Source organism: Trichosurus vulpecula, chromosome 4 (genome assembly GCF_011100635.1).
Source record: "Trichosurus vulpecula isolate mTriVul1 chromosome 4, mTriVul1.pri, whole genome shotgun sequence".
In the NCBI taxonomy this organism is placed as follows: Eukaryota; Metazoa; Chordata; class Mammalia; order Diprotodontia; family Phalangeridae; genus Trichosurus; species Trichosurus vulpecula.
This window is the reverse complement of record NC_050576.1, coordinates 228,937,627-228,960,026: the sequence shown is the minus strand read 5'-3', so window position 1 is coordinate 228,960,026 and position 22,400 is coordinate 228,937,627. Positions and strand designations below refer to the sequence as shown.

General features: G+C 43.5%; 1 protein-coding gene across 3 annotated transcripts in view; it reads right to left on the bottom strand.

The window, feature by feature from the left end:
- KCNAB1 (potassium voltage-gated channel subfamily A member regulatory beta subunit 1) overlaps positions 1 to 22,400 on the bottom strand; it is a 453,996-nt gene that overhangs the window by 409,559 nt on the left and 22,037 nt on the right. The window contains exon 1 of one of the 3 annotated variants that reach the window (XM_036757676.1): positions 15,913 to 16,154. The exons of the other annotated variants lie outside the window; for them this stretch is intronic. Within the exon in view, the coding sequence (XP_036613571.1) occupies positions 15,913 to 16,154 (242 nt within the window). Of the gene's footprint in view, positions 1 to 15,912; positions 16,155 to 22,400 lie in introns of those variants that run through there. 3 annotated transcript variants of the gene reach the window in all.

The following is a 22,400-nucleotide window of genomic DNA, read 5'->3' as shown; positions in this document are numbered from 1 at the left end:
TTGAAAATTTTTCTTTCTTTCTTTCTTTTCTACTTCTTTAAGTACTGATAACTCAGTTCTTTATTCCTTGACAAAAATTCAAGTAACCCAAAGAGAGGATCATATGGTAAGCCTTATGACCAGCTAACACCTTCTTCACTTTCTAGTTAAAAATCTGTAATCCTACTAGGAGGATGAGCTTGGAAGCATGGCCATGGGTGATGAAGGTCCAAGGAGGCAGTGTGGAACAGTGGGGGAAAGCATAGGATTTGGAGTCAGATTAGGCTTGATTCCTGACTCTGCTATTTATGATCTCTGGGGCAAACCACTCAATCTGCTATTTGATATCTCCATGTCTTGGATAAGTCACTTAGGATCCCTGGGCTTCAGGTTCTCCCTCTGTAAAATGAAGGGGATGGATAATATCACTGTCAAAATTCTTTCCAGTTCTAAATCTAATTAATATGTGTGTTTGTATTACATGCACACACACACACACACACACACACACACACACACACACGGAGAGAGGGAGAGAGAAAGAGAGAAATGTGTGCATGTGCATACATATAGGTGTTGATACAGATGTAGATCTGGACATGGTTGATATGAGAATTTGTTTTGTTTGAATATGGATATTTGTTTCAAAAGGTTTTTTTTTCTTTTAAATTTGAGGAGGAAGGTAGAAAAATAAATTCTTGTTAAAAGAAAAATAAAATAAATCTAAACTCTAAGATGAGGTTCCTAAGTCTGAGTTAAAAGCACAAGAGACAGGCCAAGTATTTTCTAGGCACAGACATATGTCCAGGAACAGATAAAAAGTTCCTCTTCCTTCCCAGACTCATCTTTAAAATTCTGTGACATACTTCAGAACTCACTGTACTGTGGAACATCCAGGGCCATGGTGAATTTGTTTCATGGAAACATCAGTCTGTGTTCAGCAGCAACATGCCTGTTAATGGACTGCCCACAAACTTAAAAAGAAAAATGGAGTTGCATTCACTCATTTATTGTAGATGAGACATGACTATTATGTCAGCAGGGCTTTTAAAAATTCTCAAAATTTAGAGAACTGTGTGTATTCTGGTTTAAAGGATTTTGTAGTAATAACAGAGTCCCAATTAGTATTTCTCGGATGAAATTATGAAGATTTTTGCTGTCACCATTTTGAGAACTGAAATACTTTATTTTTTTTTTTTTTGTCAATTAGTGTATCCTACTGCCACCAACAGGCACTACATGGAAGTATCAATTTAGTCTTTGCTGGTAATGTTTTTACCTTATAGGCACCTCTAATTTACTGGGGAAAGGAGGTGGGAAATTCCCTCTTGGTGTGCTCACATTCGTGTGGAACTACCGTCAACAGCTGCTATATGAATAAAGTCTGTGATGGATGAGATCCCGATCCCTCTGTACTCTGATCTGCTTGGTATCCATTCCTCTCCTTCCCTCACTCTCCATTCCAGTAACCTGCTGCCCATTTCACCTAGACATAGCATCTCCCATCTCCAAGTCACCCTCTTCCCACTTCCCACAGTTGGAATGCATGTCTTTCTCCTCTCTGCCTGAGGAAAGTAGCCCAGCAGATGTTCCCCATTCATGACCTTCATGATGATGACTGATGACATTCATCGCTTGCTTCTATCCCTTCATACAAGTCTAGGATGCATTCCCTCCTCTTCTCCACCTTGTAACATCTCTAGTTTCTCTCAAAAAACAACTCAGGTGCTGTCTCCTACATGAGGCCTTCCCTGATTCTTCCTGTTGTCAACCCTCTCTCCCTCTTGAAATGACATTGCATATATTTTACATTTACCTACTTGTTCACACACAGTATCCCCTCAGTAGAATGGAAACTCCTCAAGGGCAGGGATTAGTTCATTTCTTTGTCTTTACATCCCCAGCAAGGAGAACAGTGGCCTGCTCATAGTAGGTGTTTAATGACTGTTTGTTGAATAGACTTGTTGGGTTCTGGGCACTACATTTTAAGAATGAAGTTGACACGCAAGACAATGACCAGAGGAGGGTGACCAGGACCATAGGTTCATATAGCTAGAACTGGAAGGGACCTCAGAAGCCAACTAATCTAACAATCATTTTATAGATGAGGAAATTGAGACTGTAGCAGGGAGATTAAGCAACTTGCTGTATCGACAATCCGGCTAGCAGCTTCTGTGGGGGTGTAAGATCCACCAACAACCAGCACCCACAAAGCTGCCAACACAGGTCCTTTTGATCTGCTTTACTTAAGGAAAGCAACATTAAGGGGTCAACAATCTTACTTTAATCCAACATACCAATAACATCCACCTAGTTCAGGGGAAAAAGCCAGCACCCTGAATTACAGACCAAATACAATTTGTAGTTGTCAACATCTGAGTCTCCAGCCGGGGAGCTCATTACAAGGTCTGGCCCAGAGTCACACGCCACTCTTGCTGTGGCTAAGAGCTCTAAGAGAGAACGTTGACCTCTGCGCTTATATATCCTGTTCAGGGCCCCCGAAGGGCCCCAACCTCACCCAGGCTGGGTGTGGAGAAGTTCCCCACCCCCAATATCACGTCAGATACAAATCAATGGCTCCCAATTTTCTCAGTGCTGAGAAATACAAAAACGTCCCACTTTATCTGCCGCATTCAAACAAAGGCCGAATCATTAACAGTCCACAGCAAAAAGTCCCACCTTAATTACTATTACACTTGCCCAAGGTCATATATGTAGTAAGAGTGAAAGATGGGATTTGAACCCAAACTCAAAGGGGCCTTAGAGGTTGTCTAATCCAACCCAGGTGTGATTCCCAAAGCTCAGTACTCTTTCCCCCAGACTACCTCATCTCATATGCATTCTGTAAGTTCCATGTAGTCAGAGACCATATCTCATGTCCCTGTGCAATTAATAATAGTAATAATGATAATGATAATAAATCACACTCCTACAGCTCTTTGAGGTTGACAAAGTGGGTTCCAGTTTTAAATTCTCTGACTCCAAAGCCAATGCTCTATCCATGGTACCATGATCTTGCTAAATGAAGATCATTTGAAGGAGCTGGGCAGATTTAACTGAAAGAAAGGAAGATGTAGGAGCTGCTCCAAGTGGTTGCATATCCACAGCACATGTGTAAGAGAGAATGGGCTCCAAAAGGCAGGACTATGAGTAGTCAGTAGAAGCTGTAGAGAGGCAGATTGAAGTGTGATATCAAGAAAAACTTCCTCTGAGCTTTCCATCAGCAAAGCGGGCTGCCTCAAGGGAACTCACTAGAGTGCTTCAAACAAACACTAGAGTGCAGTCACTTGGGCTGGGGGAGAGGGGCAAAGGTGGGAGAGATCCATAGGAATGGGTTTGAAGACATGACCACAGAGGTTCCTTCCATCCAGAGATGCTGTGATCCTGGGAGTGCTAATGAGTTCCCAGGATGCCCAGCTTTTTGCTGTTCAGTTGTTTCTCAGTTATGTGTCACTCTTCATGACTCCATTTGGGGTTTTCCTGGCAAAAACACCAGAGTGGTTTGTAATTTCTTCTCCAGTTTATTTTACAGATGAGGAAATTGAGGCAAACAGGGTTAAGTGACTTGCCTAGAGTCATACAGCCAGTACATGCCTGAGGCCAGATTTGAACTCATGAAGACAAGTCTTCCTTATTCCAAAACCAGTGTTCTAACCACTTCATCATCTAGCTGCCCCCAGTATCCCAACCTTAGTTTTCAGTAAAACTAATTCCCAGTCTTAGATCCAACCAGGTACACAGTATGTTTCCCTGGGCACGGACCTTAACCAGCTTAAGCATCTTCTTCATCTGTGAAATAAGGATGATGATGGCACGACCTACTCTGCAGGGCTTTTGTGTGAGTTTATGCTCTTTGCAAACACTAAAGAATTACCCACATGTCAGCACTATTATTTGTCATTTCACTTTTATTTGCACCCTAGTTTCATATTTCCTCTCGTGCTATAAGCTTTTGTTTCTTCAGTTCCTTCTGGGATGTCTTTTTCTTTTGAGCAACCTCCTCTTCTGGTTTAGGAACACTTTGTTCCTTTTCAGTACATATCATCTCAATGTGGCAAGGAGAACTCATGTATGGGTTGATTTGACCATGAGCCCTGCAAGTATACTGTCGAATTTTGGGAGCCTTGTTAGCCTGGATATGCTCAGTGACAAGAGAATCCACATCAAAACCCTTCAGTTCTGTGTTACCCTCTGCATTCTTAAGAATATGCAGCAAGAATTCAGCACTCTTTTTGGGCCAACAACCCTGTGTCTAACCCCATTGCTTAGCCTGGACACACCAGCCAACTCCACCATTATATATCAACAGAAGGGAACACATTGTTTCTTCAATGTGACATCTTTTAAATACTCGGTAGTTTTTTTCAGATATGCATGCCCATGATAGCTTGGGTTATTTCACAGGTGTTCTTGAAGTGGACCCCAAGATTTGAACCTCTTGACTTGCATGATTTTGTAGGGTTCTCTGGATCAAGAGAGTAGCTCACCCTTTTAAAAGATTACCTAGGACAGCTTAAGGGAGCAATATTTAAAAAACAAACCACAGGTTGATATGTGGCCATGCATTTCAGTTAGTTTTGTTGACATGTTAAATCAACATTAAATTTAGAAAACCCACAAAAAAGGTTGGTTGCTCCTCCATGACCTCCCTATAAAAACATTAAAAATCCAAGCTAGCATCGACTCCTCCTACTACATCTTTAAATCCAAATGGGAGCTGGCACTGAATTGAAATTGTGAAAGTTTGTTTATTTCAAGATCTTGCTATTTTTTTTTATTTTCATGGAAATTAAATATACTTTGTTCATTTTAAAATAATCTTCTCTCACTAAGTATTCAAGCTCCTTACCCTCCTATTCAGGTCTTCCTTAATCATGTTAGTTGTGAGCCAGAGCTCTTTTGGTATCGCTGACATTTCTCTAGATATGTTGATGCAAGGAGAAATACTGCCAGAGGGCTCAGAACCAATCAGCACAGGGCTAGGGACTGGCAGAAATTAGGCCAAGTTTAAAATAAATCACTGGAGTCCTTTCTTTTTTTAAGTTGAAAAATATAACCCATAGCCCTGGGAGACACTGTCCTTCCTGAGGACACAGATTTGTTACCCCCCTTAGATCACCGAATAGCTACCATCCACGAAGGGCCACAAAAAGGGTGTAGTCCCCGGGTGCCTAGTGAAGGTGTTCATGCACTCAAATGATAAAGCAGGAAGGCTCCTTAGACATCATCTCATCCAAGCTTTCCCCAAATTTTTACTAGTTAAGAAAACATTTACCATCAAAGGTCCTGTGTGTGTGTGTGTGTGTGTGTGTGTGTGTGTGTGTGTGTGTGTGTGTGTGTTTCAGACCTACTTTTCTTTGAGCTGCATGGGAACTCTGAGTGTGGAAATTCCCTCTATTAAGCAAGTAACCTGGAGCCTCAAGAAGTTAAATGATTTGCTGATGGTCACCCAGCTAATATGTGTCAAAACTGAGACTTGACCCCAGGTCTCCCTCCTTCTCATGCTGACCTGCTATTACCATGCTTTCTCTCTACCAAAGGCTCTTACTTCTTAAAAGTACATACCCTTTCCATACCCCTTCAGAGAAAATAGAATCATGAGAAATAAAATTGGAAGGGACTTCGCAAACCTCAAGGAGGTTGAGAAATGAGTTGTAATTATTATTGTTATTATTACTTACACAGGAGAATAATATATGGACCCTGACTACAGAGAGCTTACAAGGTATATAGGAGGCAATGTGTTGCTGTTGGTCTGTCATGTGTGCCTCTTTATAACACCATGGACCACACTGTCCATGGAGTTTTCTCATCAAAGATATTAGAGTGATTGGCCATTTCTTTCTCCAGTGAATTAAGGCAAACAAAAGTGACTTGACCAGAATCACACAGCCAGTAAGAGGATATATTTGAACTCAGGTCTTCCTGACTCTAGACCCAGCACTCTGTCCACTGAGCCACCTAGCTGGAACATAGTGGAAAGAGTCCTGAGGTTTGGGAGTCAGGTTTGTGTTAGCCTAGATGACTTCGTCAGGCTTGGAGTCAGGAGAACCTAAATTCAAATCTGACCTCAGACACCTACTAGCTGTGTGACCCTGGGTAAGTCACTTAACCCTGTTTGCCTCAATTTCCTCAGCTGTAAAATGAACTGGAGAAGGAAATGGCAAACTGCTCCAGTATTTCTGCCAAGAAAACCCCAAATAGGATCATGAAGAGTCAGACACAACTGAAGCACCTGAATAACAATAAGAAGACAACTTCTAAAGCTCTGAACCTATAAATATTGTCTGGGGTGGGGGGAGGCTGCAAGAAGTTAATGGAGAATATCAAACTAGGCACAATTAATCACTGCCTAAGGAGTGTAGACAACAGTCTCTATGAGCACTACAGTCCTCATTAGTCTGTGAAGATTCACAGGTAAAACAGGACTTTTGCTGGGCTCTCAGGATGGGTTGAATTTGTTCAGGCTCCGATACCTTCTGGCTCCATCATTTCTGAGTCTAGTTCCCAGAACCACCTCTCCCCCAGGCATCCAGGGGACCCCACCCTTTTCATGGCTTTGTGTGTACAGTAGCTACTGAACGATCATATGGTGATCAGAAAAATCTGTGACCTCAGGGCCCTTTACAATGCATCATACCACCTCAGAACTCCCCATCTTGTCCCCAGACTCTACCTATAACCTCCAGGATAAAATACAGATACCTTTCTTTGCCATTACACAACATGATTCCACTCAGTCTTTCCAGACTAATTTCACATTATTCCCCTTCACACATCTCCCTTGCCTTTATGTAGGCTGTGCCTCATCTCTGGAACATTTTCCTTCATAGCTTCTGCTTCTTGGAACCCATCAAGACTTAGCTCAAATGCCATCTCTTGCATGAAGCATTTTCTGATCTCCCTCCCCCAGATGTTAGTGCTATCTATAAGTCCACCCAGCCCTTGCCAAAATTATTTTGAATATACTCTGTATTTTGTATGCACTTATCTGTGTATATGCTGATGGTTAGGGTAAGAGCTATTTAATTTTTCTCTTTGTATGCCTAGGACCTGGTGCAAAATAGGTTATTTATTGAATTAGATAAAGGGAAAAAGAAAAGGCATTCCTGTGAACTAAGCATCAGGGGGAAAATGCATGGAATGTTGGGATATTGTCTGAAGCAGGTTTGTGTTGGACAACATTGTTTAAAAAGGTAGGTTGGGACAAGATGAGGAGTCTAAGGTGGTTGGTGCATTGTAAAGGGCCCTGAGGTCACAGACTTGTCTGATCACCATTTGATCACTCCATAGCTACTGTTCACACAAAGCCATGAAAAGGGTGGGGTCCCCTGGATGCCTGGGGAACTCAGACTCAGAAATGATGGAGCAAAAAGGCAACTGGCTTGACTTTTAGTCCTGGCTCTGTTAATAACTACTTCCTTGACCAGGGGCAAGTCACCTCCCATATCTGGACCTTCTCTTTTTCGTTTGTAAAATAAAGGGGCTAGACCAGATGCTTTCTGGAGACCCTACTACATTGAACATTCCATGATTCCTCCTGACTTTCCAGGTCCATCTTTCTAGAAAAGTCTGCCAAATTCCAGAAAGGAACTTTGGTCCAGAAGGAATCCGGCTTCTTCCTCCTCCCTCACCCCCATACACCTCAGGCTCTAGTTCCTAATCCACTCTGAAGCCTACTCTAGTCATTCCCGCCTACCCTAATTAAGAGAAACCATTTGTCATGTAGTGATTCTGGTCTTTTCCTCTAATAGCAGAGAACGTAGGTAGAATGTCAAAAGCTCACACTCAGATGTACAAAGCATTTTCCTCCAAATGGTCATCTGAGGTAAGTTAGGGCATGGATTTCTACCCCTGTTTTACGAATGAGGGGCCTAAGAATCTGAGTGGTTGAGGGTCACACAGCTAGAAAATCTTAGAGCTGATCCTTGAAACTAAGTTTCTAACTCCAAATTCTGTAACGTTAGTGTTACCTCTTAAGATCAATTAACAGAGACAAAAAGTAGTCTTGTATGGGAAAGGATGTCAAATTATTCTGTTATTTCCAGAGGGCAGAGCCAGGGCCAATGAGTAAAAACTAGAGGAAGGCAGATCTTAATTTAATAGAAGAAAGAATATTTTATTAATTAGAGCACACACTGAATGGGATGCCTTGTGAAGAAGTGAGTTCTCTGTGATTAGACGTATTCAAATCAAGACAAGGTGACCTTCACCTGGTGTTCTGTGGAAGGAAGTCCTGCATGGCATAGGAGGATTCATTAGTTAATGCCTAAAGTCTCCTTCCTAATTCTATGAATAAACTCCAGTTCTCTAGGTATAATTAACAACCTGTCTGGTGCTTCTCTTGGTAACTCATCGCACAATTAGGAAGGACTCCATGATACTTTTTCATAACCAGAGCTGTAACTTGAAATTTTTCTACCCAGGACAAGTAACCATAAAGGCACCCTGAATTGAGAGAGTTGACATAGCACACAGTTGGCCTTATAAGGCAAACACAGAAACCCAGGAATTACAGGGCTTGTAAGGCTGCTGCTGGTGGAGGGTCCAGGGGGAAGTGGGGAGCAGGGTGACACAGGAGAGGAAGTCACCTCAATGCAAGAAAAGAAGGCAAGCACCCTCTAATTTGGTAATCTCTAAAATAAGCACCCTGGGGCAAAGGCCCATTCACCCCACCCTAGTGAAAGTTCTATTTACACAAAAACTAAGCCATCCAAGGACCTATGTAAACTTTTGCCACTCTTGATTCTGGGATCAAACAGTATCGTTCACCCCTTTACAATTTTTAAACCATTGATACGCGTCTTCAGAGCTTTCTTGTTTTTCTTTTTTCTCTGATTAGTCTTCGCTGGAAATAAAACTAAGTCACCATGGAAACCATATATTCTACACCAGCATAGCAGAGAGTGCCCTTAGTCACTCACATTAGACTTAGCCCATTTGGGAGACAAACCTGCCTCATCAAGTTCAAGGTCTCATTAGGAAAAACTCCACGGTTAAGTCTCAGAGCAAAGGAGGCCAATGGTCTTTGCTCTTATGAATCACCAAGGACATTTCTATCTTTTTATTTTACTTCTCTCCAGAGTGATACTAGCTTAGACAAGCTCAATGCAGGTGACTGAGTTTTTCATCTTCGACATTTCTATACATATACATGTTGGTCTAGGTGGCCCCTTTCAGGTATGGATGGGGCTTTTGTTGTTCAGTCATGTCCAACTCTCCTTGGAGTTTTCATGGCAAAGATACTGAAGCAGTTTGCCATCTTCTTCTTCAGCTTATTTTACAGATGAGGAACTGAGGCAAACAGGGTTAAGTGACTTGCCCAGGGTCACACAGCTAGTAAGTGTCTGAGGCCAAATTTGAACTTAGGGAGATGGGTCTTCCTGACTCCAGTCCTGTATTCTATCCACTCTCTCTCTATCCATTCTCTATCTCTATCTACTACCTCACTTCCCTAATGGATGGAGCCACTGAGGCCCCTTCCAACTCTCAAATTCTGTAAATTTATGATATCTCCAAGAATTCATTTAAATTTCATCAGAACTCATCAGAAGCCTCTGAAAAATACATGAAAGCTATATCTCTCAAGAAATAGGAAAAGGAAGGAGAAAAAACAGCAATGGTGACCTTATAGCTAATTGGACTTCAAGCTTCAAGTCTCTGCTTGCCAGTGCATTCTCTACACAGCTGCCAACATTATCAGCCTAAAGCCATGCTGCTCTCTTGCTCAAGAACCTCCATGGCTCCCCATTTTCTTTAGAACAAAAGATAACATCTTCAACTTGGCATTTCAAGCCCGTTACAACCTGGCTCTAGCCTACCTTTTCGACCTTTTTCATATGACACACTTTCAAACACTGAAAATTCCAGTCCCAGTATTTTTGTTTTTGCTCTTCCCTGACCACCTTCATTTCATCTTCCACCTTTGTACAGCCTGTCCCCCGTGACTGACATGTACTCTGGTCATCAGTTCAAACTCTGAGAATTCCAAGCATCCCTCAAGACTCGGCTCCTGAGTTACCTCCTAAGAAGTCTTTCCTGCTCTCCCTTGTTGGCAGTGTTCTCAATAATCTTTTAATTCCCAATCTAGTTATATGTCTGTACCGCCTTCAAGCCCCTTGAGTGCAGAGATGAGAAACTCAGAGGGCAGAGTGGCATGAACATGGTCATAGACATTCACTAAGTGGGTTGTTTTCGTTGAACCGGTTTTTTTATTATTATAAATTAGAATTCACTTCCAAGATGGCGATACAGAGGGGGTGGGAGGGAGGGAAGTGTATATCTACAAAAACAATGATAATACAACTGGGCATGTATAACGATTATCACACTTCGTACTTTCTCAAGGATGGGGGAGGGATGGGAGGAAGAATTTTTAAAATGAACGTTAAAACATGTTTAATGTAATTGGAAAATAGTTAATGAAACAAATAAAATGTATCTTTAAAAAGAGGCAATGACAAAAACCAAAAGCATCAATAAAATGTATTTTAAAATAAAATAGAAATAACTAAATGTTTGTTTAATTGAAATGAATAACTATGGTCTCAGAAAATGCTCCAGAAATGGAATAAGGGGAAGCAAAGCTCCATGCCAACTCTTTTTTTGGGGGGGGGGGGGGGGCAGGGCAATTGGGGTTAAGTAACTTGCCCAAAGTCACACAGCTAGTAAATGTGTCAAGTGTCTGAGGCTGAATTTGAACTCAGGTCCTCCTGACTCCAGGGCTGGTGCTCTACTCACTGTGCCACCTAGCTGCCCCATGCCAATTCTTTAATAAGGGAACTCACCAGCTTGACAACTAGCAAGAGAAGCACACAGGCTGAAGCCTGGGCTATGCCTTGACCTCCCGTCATTGAACTTAAATAAAGGGACAAAGGAAGAATTCAGAATTTTCTTCTAAGACAAAATTTGGAAAAATCTCTGTTGAAATTTTCTTCCTTTGTAATTTCTTTCCTTTGTTTGCACTTGATTCCTCAGTAATGTAGATATTGGTGGATGGTAGAATTTTTAAACAAACAAACAAATATCTCCTTAGAGGGCCAAGGAGACTCATAGTCTTGGGGTTACTGAATTTCAGAAGTAGAAGGGTCTATGCAGTAAGTTTTACTTTGCCTCCAGCCAAATGCCTGGGGGTGGGGGAAATGGCTGGGGAGGCACAAAATTCTCCTTCCTATAGCCTATGAACTTAGCACCCAGTTGATTTAAACTTTCTGAGCCTCAGCTTTCTCATCTGCAAAATAGGGATAATGATACCTTTACAGCATCAGCCTCTCAGGGTCATTATGAGGTGAGTGCCTCGATTAAAGCACTACAGAAATAATCTCTGAACTCTTCTAAACTCCACTGGTTCTTCTTCCAAGGGAAGATGCTTCCATCCAAAGTGTGAGAGGTGATTGCTCATGATTTCTACAGTGAATAATCTCCTCCTTCCACTAGCAGTATAGAGAAGCGTCTTCACTTACTCAGGCTGGACACTAGCTAGCTTCCCCCCTCCCCTCCGCAGGGGGGCATTAGACTGGGAGCTCCAGAATGGAGCCTGGGAAGCCCTTGCCCTGCCTTGGTTTCCAATCTTTAAATCAGGAATAACACCTTTCTATCTTCTTTGGAGATTTGTGACTACCCAGGAGTAGTGATGAGCTGCAAATTTCAAGCTCGGGTGTGAGATAGTAATGAGTCCATGAATGACCTCAGTCTGAGATGAGACTTCTCATCTTCTGTCACATGAATGGTGGGGGTCATTCCATGAGCCATGTTGCTGTTCCTGGCTCCAGATGATAACTATATGGTCATGATACGGTGGGTGAGGAGGGAGAGGGATGCTTCCAGCCCTTTGTGACTCAGTGGAGATTATACTGTGAGATGATGAAGATTTCCCTTATTGGCTATGGAATGTAAGGAATTGATGACACATCAGATGTACAAAAGGAAGTAGGCCACCATCTTACCTCCTTCTTCCTTTCTGGCTAGGAATCAAGGCAAGACTCTTTTTAGATGTTTCCTTGGAGTTGGGTGGAGGAAAGGAGTTTGCATCCATTCCCTCCCCCCAGCTTCCACATGGCCATGAGTACGTTATCAAAAGCACACGTCCTGCCTTGGCAAGCCCAAGACTGGGTTTAAAAGGTTTCTTCATTATGTTTGTTCTTTCTTGATCTTAAGCAGATGAGCACCTCTTCTGAGATGGATGCATCCAGGCTTGGAGGCAGCCTTGTCATTTTGAGAGATCTTGAATTCCTGAGGCCATATTTATTACATCCATGTTTTCTATGGGAGTCACAGTGGATAGAGGTGGCCTTGGAGTCAGGAAGAGCTGGGTCTCAACTTAGCCACATCCTGACTATATAACCCGGGCAAGTCATTTAACTTGTCAATGTTAAGTTGCAGAGATATAAGTTATGGAGAAGGTTCAGGTCTTCATTGGAAAAGGAAATTCCTCTCCAGGAAGGAGCTTTCTCCACTGATGAAATCACTCTTCTGTTCCCTACTCACCCAAGGTACTTCTTCGTACATGTTGTCTCTTCCTATAGAATGGAAGCTCCTCAAGGGCAAGAACAAATTCATCTTTGCCTTTGTATCCCGAGAACCTAGTGCTGAATGCCTCCAGTGGAATAACTGCTTGTTGACCATTGACTGAATGATGGTGGATTTAGACATTCATAAGTTCAGGAGGTGGAAAGGACCTTTAGAGGTCACCTAGGCCAATCTCCACATTTAACAGATGAGGAAACTGAGGCCCCGAGAAGGGTGGCAGGGCTGGGATTCTTCCTCAGACTTCCTGATTCCAAGTCCGGGGCTCATTAAGCTTTCCAGCACCTCTGCAGAAGCCATCACAGTGAACTCCTTGTTAAATGTCTAAAAGTGAAAAGCCAACTTATTTCCAAGACTGGTAACATTAAACGCCAACAAGAATGTACTTTTTTGTAAAAGATGACTAAATCAAGTTTTCTTGCCAACTTAAACTTATGGTTTAAATGAAGTCTATTTTACTCTCAATCCTCCAAACTCATCCTCTCCAAAATCTCCCTCTTAACTTCCTGCCAGGATCCAGAGAAGATGATTTTTCTCTCTATGATGGGCAGGAAGATTTTTGAGCCAAGGCCTTAACAATTATTATTATAAAAATAAAATTTATGTAGTGCTTTGAGGTTTAAAAAGTGCTTTACATGTTATCACAGTTGATCGTCAGAACAACCCTACAAAGTATGTGCCATTATTAGCCCCGTTTGACAGATGAAGAAACTGAGGCTGAGAGAGGTTAAGTGACTTGCCCATGAACAATTGGTTAGTGTCTGAGGCTGGATTTGAATTCAGACCTTCCTGACTCCACATCCAGTGTGTTACCTACCTTCTACCTATTTTGCATCTCTGGACACACAGTCCCATCCATTCCATAGCCATTGATTCTACTTTCTCTTCAAAATTTCATGGACTTTGCCGGTGAAAGAATACCAGTAGATGGGACTATTTCCCCACTGACTGGGACCCCGTACTCACCCAGCCCTTGCATAGGCTGCCAAAAGCAGGCTCTTCTCACCTCATTTTTTTTCTTCTATGCTGCCAAAGTCAAATCTGGATTCCCCATTTTTAAATGAAAGAACATGGAACTAGAAATAGGCAACTATGGGGTCCTTTGTGCAATTACGAGTAGTTGAGGCTAAAAGGAAGACTAACCTACTGTGCATATGGTGTCATCCACGGCATTCTTCAGCTGAGCTTAAGGAGGCAAAAAGCTGGTGATGGAGAAGGAGGAGAAGGAGGGAGAAAGGGAAGAGGAAAGGGCAGAAAGAAGAAGAATAAAGGGAGAAGAAAGAAGGAGAGAAAGCAAAAAGAAGGGAAAAGAGGAAGTGGAAAAGACTCATCTCCTTCCAAGCCTGATCAAATCAGCCTCAACAGGATACACACTCATTACTTCATAGGAGAGCAAAGGGAAAAAAGAAAGAAAAAGGATTTTCCTCGGAAGCAAGTGGAATTGGGAGATGGAATGCAGGTGGGAAGTAGAGACTGGGGTGAGGGGAGCAGAGTGATGATCTAGATGGCCTCTGAGGTCTCTCCCAGCTCCCACCCCAGGATCCTACCATCTGGTAAATATTTCCCTTCAGCTCCCTTCCCAAATGGTTGAACAGTCTCCTCTACCCACAAGCAGCCTGCAAAGTTCTTTTTATCCAGAGAGGTGTCTTATCACAGCAACTTGGTATAATGGAATTAGTCAATTATTAGCAATTTTTAGTCATTAATAAATTAGCACAACAGTGACTAAATCAAAGTGGGCCTGCAAATATTAAAAATAAAGTCCTTTAGCATTTTCGTTAAACATTTAATAATCATGCCTGCCCTGGCTGACGGAAAGCCTGAGTATGGGCCTCAGTGACCTAAGACCAAGGCTTTTTGTAAAGGTTAAGCCTGTTTTGGCTGCATCTGATCTCTGTGCATTTGATCTTTCTTTCCTCAACACCATTGAGGCTGACACTGGCTTACTTCACTATCAGGAAAGCCCTTTTTGCCAGCCCCGGATGTAGCTATAATTCTGGCTGCTGCAGAATATCTTAACAGACCAGGTCTCTTCTCCTAGAAAGAACAACTGGTCCACCAGGGCACACAATGTTCCACCCAGGGTAATGGGAAAAGGAACCCCCTCCTAGCCCCACTTGAAAGAGAATGTGCTCTCTCTCTTTAATCATTAACAGGATAAATGATGGCCCTGAAAGTTTACAGAAAGAACTCTCATTCATCTTGAACTACAATGATAAAATCTTCTGTCATTTCAAAGAGGGCTTGCCCAACATCTAAGTGGCCCCATTAGCTATTAGTACAAATTACATGCCTAATACCTCAAAGAAAACATCTAGGCTCGTTGGAGGTCTCTGACAGTGCCAGGAAATCCTAAATCTCCCATTCAGATGTTGGGTAAGTCACTCCAGGGCAAAAACTGGAAAGAACCTTAGGGTTCAGTTCTGGTTCTGCTGCTGAAGACCCATGTCACCTTGGGTAGGTCCTTGACCTCTAGGAATCTCATTTTCCTTTTTCATAAAATGAGAGGGTTGAGCTCAATGGCCAAACCTCAGCTCCTAAGGGGAATCATCGGTCACTGAGTCAGAACACCTCATTTTATAGCTAAAGAAACTGAGGCCCAGAAACAACTTGCCCAATGTCACAGTGACTAAGTTTGTGAGTTGGGTTGCAGACCTAGATCCAACCATATTTTACAGATGAAGCTGGAAAGACTTGCCTCAAGACACAAATACATGCCTCTCCCACACAAGCTGGCCTTAAGGAACAGGGAGAAGTCTGATAACTCACTTGGAGATATACAAAGTGCAAACATACCTAGCTCCAATTTGGGCCTGACAAAACCCAGTGGCTCAGCCCTGGATATGGTTACAGAGGTTTTATTTTTTTTAATTTATTTTATTTTCAATTCACAGAACAAAACAAAGTGCACAGTACTTATACAGATACTTCTTAATAGCCTTTTATATGACCCTGTCTGTAGACAAAAAGAAAATTCCATATAACTGGAGTGACGCAAGGAGAGGAATATGACTTTGGGATCAAATGAGAGTATATTTGTAAAGAGCTTAGCTCAGTGCCTAGCACCCAGTAGGTGCTTAATAAATGCTTATTCTCTTTCCTGTGTTTCCATTCCCTCCACTCTCTCCCTCTTTGGAGATCATAGGATCCTAGATAGAGCTGGATGGGACCTTAGAGTTTATTTCCTTGTTCCATAGATGAAACAAACTCAGAGTTCTCTGAGGTCACATAGGTTGAAAGTAGGAGAGCAAGAATTTGAACCTGGATCTTCTCCCTCCAAATCCAGCCCTCTCTTCCATTCCCTTCCCTTTCCAAGTTGCTACACTGTGGTTCTACAAGGCATTTTAGTCCCAGGTTTTTCACGGCAAGCCTCTGGGACAGCAGATTGATAGCTTAATGAAGAGGTACCTGTAAGGCATGCCTGTCTCTGCCCGGACCGTCTCCTGTAACGAGAGACCATGGACCCTTAAAAACTTCTCCAGATGTTTCCGTTCCGAGGCACCACTGATCCTACCAGGCCCGCACGATGCTGGAGGTCGAACTTGGGGCCCAACAAGGGGGCGTTTCCCCTTCAAAGCCAAGTCACTGGATTTCACCAGCCCCAGCTTGGGGCTGGGGATATCTGCACAGGCTGGTTTGTAGAGATGCATCCTCCTGAGCCTGCAGCCCAAGGCATCTGTGAGGGCACCTTCCCGGGCTCAGATCTGGAGACTGCCCGAACTGGGCTCTGGGGGACTGGTTATCTCCCAGGTTTCTGCGTGTTCCCGAAGGAAACCAGCTTGTGGCCATTAGGCTCCCATCAGTGCCCGGGTCTGCCTTTACCACCAACCCCCCCAGTTGCCTGGCAGATATCGTGGGAATATCCCACGAGGTTTTACCCTCTGGGTCACTGGCATGGCTTCAGAGGCCAGCCTACAGTAGACCCTGGCAGGCCCAGTCAGCTTCCTCATTTCCCCATGGTCAATTTGAAGCAAAAGCAAGCCAGTCTTGGCGCTGGGGACAGAGCCTGAGCTTCCTTTCTCATGTCTTTCTATTTAGGTAAAGAGAAACATTGTTCTAGGCTCTGGACCAAAGTTCCTATTTCTGTCAGAGTGATTTAGGCCTTCATTGTGCTTCATGACTTCTATAAGGGTTTTTTTTTTCTGAATCATTGACCGTTCCCATTCCACTTTTTAAAAAGCTAGTGCCCCCACCCATTCGGGTGCAGGATGCTGGCAAGGTGGGTGGCAACTCTCTATCAGGTATTTGTTAATACTCAAAGGCAATCCCTCCCACCAAAGACCATCCATACAATCTAGTCCCACCTACCTTTCTAACATCGTCTGTCATGACTCCCTTTAGGTGACCATTGTTTAATAAGTGCTTGTTAATTGATTGTTAATTAATTAAATCCCCCACTCTAACCAGACTGGTTCTGCTTGGTGTCTAGAGGATGGAACTTTTAGGAAGAGCTGGATTCAAATCCTGACTCTGACAGTGATACCATATGACCATGGGCAAGTCACTTGAGTTTTTAGACTCACTTTCCTCATCTGTAAAGTGGGGATAATGGTACCTCTGATACCCACCTCACCAGGTCCTTATGAGACCCAAATGGAACAACGAATGCGAAGTGTTTTACAAACTTTAAAATTCTCTATCAATATCAGTCATTGTGATTGCTTTCCTACCTTGTCGCCTTCATTCATATTGTTTGCCACCCCCCCCATACGCCATTCGCCTCATGACCTCTCTTGACCGGTCCTTCAAGCCCTCCTTCGTATCTCACCTCCCTTCTGTGGTCATCCCTGCCTGTCCAGCTCTAAAGTCCCAGTCCCTCCGTCCTCTGAACTTCTCCAGCACTTTGGGTATTTTTATCTTGCCTTTTTTCTGTCCTACCTTGTACTGTTAGATATTTCTAATATTATAATAACAATGATAATAACTGGCATCTATACAAGGGTTTCTAAATTTGCTCCACGTGTGCATTATTTCATTCAGGCTTCACAGCCACCTTGGGAGTCAGAGAACACAGGCAGTGCTGCCATCTTGAAGAGGAAGAAACTAAGAATCAGAAAGGCAGTGACTTCTCCACTGTCACATAGCTAACGATGCTGACGTGTGGCACTTGAACCCAGGTCCTGCTGATACCAGACTCTAACAATTCAACCCAATGATCTTGTCTCAGGACTTATCCTTTTAGACCTCCGGATGGCATCTGATACTGTTGACCATCCTCTCTTCCTATCTCCCTCCAGTGTCTGGGTTTCTGTGACATTGCTCTGGTTCTCATCCTACCTCTATGACTGCTCCTTCTCAGTCTCCTCTGCTGGATCTTCATCAGTGTCAACTCCCCATGTGAGTGTATCCCAAGGGCTCTGTCCTAAGACTTCTCTTCCCTCTACATTCTTTCTCTGCCTTTTTCAGACCAGATGAATTCAGTCATTAACTCTACAAGATGGCACCAGGACCAATATTTTCAGGTCCAGGTTTTCTCCTAAGCTTCAGTTCTGCCTCACCAAAACCTAGTAGACATTTTGAACCAGATGATTCATAGGCAGATCTACTGCAGCTTTTCTAAAAGGGAACTCAAAATCTTTCCCTTAAAAGCCCCCCATCTTCTGAATTTCCCTGAACTCGAACACATGATCCTTTTAGTCACCCATGCTCACATCTTTTAAAATCATCCTCAGCTCTTCCCTACCCTCATGTGCCAGTCCCCAATTCCCCTCCATTGATGAGGCCTAGCTCGTCTCTGCATATTTGTTGGCATTTTTTCTCCCTCATTAAACTGTAAACTCCTGGAGGCCTAGAATTGTCTTCTGCTTCTTTTTATATTCCCAGTGCTTCCCACAGTGCCTGACACATAGTGGGTGTTTATGTGCTTCCCACAGTACCTGACACATAGTGGGTGCTTATGTGCTTCCCACAGTGTCTGCCACATAGTAAGTGCTTATGTGTTTCCCACAGTGCCTGACACATAGTAGGTGCTTATGTTAATTGACTACCGGCTCCCCTTTGCCCCTGGCTACTTTGATGGTATGGGTTCTCCCAGTAAAACCCACTCATTTAGAATGTCTATCATGTGATAGCTTACCCATCCTTCTATGCACAGCTAACATCTCATCTCCTCCATAAAGTCTTCAGTGACCAACCAGTTCTAAAGGGAGCAGCTTGGGTGGTGCAGTGAATTGTGAGCTAAGTGCAGAGTCAGGAAGAACCAAATTCAAATCCAGCCTCAGAAACTTACCAGCTGTGTGACCCTGGGCAAGTCACTTAATCTCTGTTTGCCCCAGTTTCCTCAACTATAAAATGGGGATGACAACAGCCCCTCCTTCCCAGGCTTTTTATGAGGATAAAAATGAGATAATATTTGCAGAGTGCCATACGAGTGCTAGCTATTGTCATATTTTTAATACAGTATAATTTTCTCAAGAGCATGGACCATTTTGGTTTCGCATCCCCAGAATCAAATCCAAAGCCTTCCACATAGTAGGCCCTTAACTGATGTTCACTTAACTGGATTAAATTTAATTGAATTGAGCCTGACAGTGTGGAGTTTCCTCTGAGCATCTGACTTGGTGACTACTGTGATAGGCCTCTAATCCCCAATAGGTCACTTCGTATCAGTTGTCCCCTCTGGGAAGGGAGGGTCTAGATGTGAGCTGGCCGAGTGAGGGAGCAGGAAGCAGACTGCTTTGGTCTTTCTTAACAAAAAGGAGAGGCTGGTGCTGAGACCTCAGAGAACATCAGGAGAGTTAGGAGCTTGGACCAATGTTACCTTGGTAGAAATCAATGTATCGGCAAACATTAATTAAGTACCTACTATGTGCCTGGCACCTTGCCAAGTACTGGGAATACAAAAAGAGGCAAAGGATAATCCCTTCCCTCCAGGAGCTCACAGACAACATACAGAAAAAGCTATATACAACATAAATAGAAAGTAACTACCATAGAGCAGGCACAGGAATTCAGAGAGGCTGGGGAAGCTTCCTGTGGAAGGTGGGACTTTAGTTGGAATGGACAGGAAGCCACAGAAGGCAGTGGTCAGAGCCAGACATGGGGGACAGCCAGAGAGAATGCCCAGAGCCAAGGATGGAGTGTCAATACTGTCCTCCACACCTGAGCCCCCAGCCCCACACACTCTTCTACCCTGTGACACTGGCCTCCTGGCTGTTCCCTTTCCACAGGTTTACCTGAGCTTCAAGAACCCAGGCAAAAGAGTGGAGGGTAATGGCAAGAATAGCCCAGTGAGCCAAGTCCAGAAGACTCAAGAGTGTAGGTCCTAGAGAGAGAGGACCACCAAGGACAGTGAGAAGTCTCAGGGGCCTAACTTTGGCACGACCAAAGCAAAGATCATGTGGTGACTAGGAAGAAGTAAATTAAATACATTTCCAGTCATCAGTTGTAGACACAAGACTTTTTTTCCCCTGAGAGACTATTATTTTTGGATAATTCCAAATAAGTCAGACCTTCATTTTTCCAAGTACTTGACCCCATAACTAACTTTTTCACATAGTGTCCTGGCTTTCTTGTAATGTCACAATGTCTCCCCCAAAGGATTTCTGGGTCTGTAATTCAAAACAAAGGCACAGAAAAGTTGTCCAGAGCCTGCCACCCCTCTTAAGCAAGTCCAGGACATTCTGTTCCAGTGGCCTCAGCAAGAAGAGCCCTCAGACTGCCCCTGGGATCTGGGCAGGGGACATTTGGTCAGAAGAAGGATGTTTGGAGTTGTCATGGTCTGTTTCCTTTAGCTTTACTAGGCTTCCTTCATTTCTCTCTCTCTCTCTCTGTCTCTTTCTCCCCCCTCTTCCTTCTTCTTCTTCTTCCTCCTCCTCTTTTTATTCTTTCTTCTTTTTTCTTCTCTCTCTCTATTCTTTTCCCCCTTTCTTTTCTCATATATATGCTTATTAAAAGTTAGTCTGCTAGGAGAAGCCAGAGGTAGCCTGGCTGTGGTCAGTGACCTGGCCTGTTATTAAGTCAGCCCTGAATTAATGCTTGTTAACTTGGTTTGGCTTGCCTTTTCCATTCAGAATGGTGCCTCATGATCCCGCCATCTTTTTTGACCATCTTTTCAAATTCTCCACCAAAAAGGAGGCTCTCCAATGTCTCCACCATCAACCTGGAGGACCCTTGGTGGGCTCTTTGAGTAAAGGCCCAATAGAAGTGGAACAGATGTTGTCCCTCATAACCAAAAGGATGGCCACTGGATGAGTTTATTTTGACCCCAGAAACTCCCAAAAGTGCAGTAGGGTGGTGATCTGCATCAGAGGAGGGATTGGTCATGCTGGTGAAATAGTGACTCTGGTGAGATATCTTAGTATTCCATAGGGACCTCAGGGAGCATTCCCAGGGTGAGAGGTCATTCACAGAGGTCATCCAGAGTGGAGGGGACCTTAGAGGTCTTCTAAATAGGTAGGTCCCATTTAGTGATTCACGAACCAGTTTGAGATAATGGTTCAAGGGAGCTAAAAATGCTTTAATGATTCCTTAAGCAGTAATCAATTGCCAGATTATGTTACAAATATGTTTTTCCTCTGTGACAACAAGCATGTGCATGTTTGAAACATTATACGTTTGTGTCTGTTCTCATTTCAAGCTTTAGCATGAGAACTCCCTGGAAAGAGAAGGGCACAGCAGTGGCATGAAAGGGAGGGGGCAGAGAGGGGCTTGGAGCCCTGGGTGTCTAGCATAGGACTGACCCGTTGATCACCATCTGTTGGGGCTGCTTCAGAAAACTTATTAACCTTAAGACCTCATCTTTCAATTCAATTCCATGTAATTGGACAAACATTTCCCAGTAGCACAGAATCTCTGAGTTGGCAGGGACCTTGGGGGCCATCTGGCACAACCCATAGCTGACCAAGAACACCCTCAACAATTCAATGGACAAGTGGTATCCAGCCACGTGTGAAACGCTCCAGTAAAGGGGGAACTTTTTTCTTTAAAGGCTTTGAGGTAAGAAGCTCTTGGTGGTAGAGAGTTAGGGAAGAAGGACACTTCCCCTACCAATGGTGTTGCTCACCTTTGAGTCTTAAATCTGGGCAGCCAGAAGGCTTCAGAGGCAGCCCTTGAACTCAGAACTCCCTATTCACTACTCCACACTTCCCTTTATATTGTGTGTGTGTGTGTGTGTGTGTGTGTGTGTGTGTGTGTGTTGAAACATTCTATGATTTCATTTCCTAGCAAGGAACTTTTACCAAAGCAAATGGATGCCTCCCGGGAAGAATACATGCTAGCCATGGATTCTTGGTGAGGGATAGCATTCACCAAATGCCCAGAGGAAGGAGAAAGCAGCACAAGATCAGGGACCATAACAGGTCAACCAATGGACATTTATTAAGTACCTACTGGATGCCAGGCACTGTGCTAAATGCTTAAGTCCAGTTTCTCTAGAGCATAGAGTGTTTGAATGGGGAGTAGCCATGTATGCAAAGATACGTTGATTCCAAACGTTGCAGGGCTGCGAATACCAGGCTAAGGTGTTTATATTTTATTCAGACAACAATGGGGAGCCATTGAAGATTTTACACTGAGGCCTTTCTGACTCCAGACCCAGCTATACCACCTCTGATACCTGTCACCTGGGCTGAGTTCAATTTCTCTGTCTATAAAACGCAGATAAAAAGAGCCCTGAATGGCCAGAACTGTGAAAATCAAATGAAACCGTGTCTGTGAAGTGCTCTGGCCACCTCAAAATGCAGCATCCATGCCCAAGGCAGTCTTTCACTGGCCATGGTTACATGGGCTATGTGCTTGGAAGTCAATGGCTAAATATGATTATCTTTCCCCCACCCCACAAAGATAGAATATAATCCCCTAGAGGACAGGGACTCTCTGGTTCTGTGCTTGTCTTCCCAGTACCTAGAACAGTGCCTGGCACATGGAAGGAGTGGAATGGAGACAGGTTCTTTTAT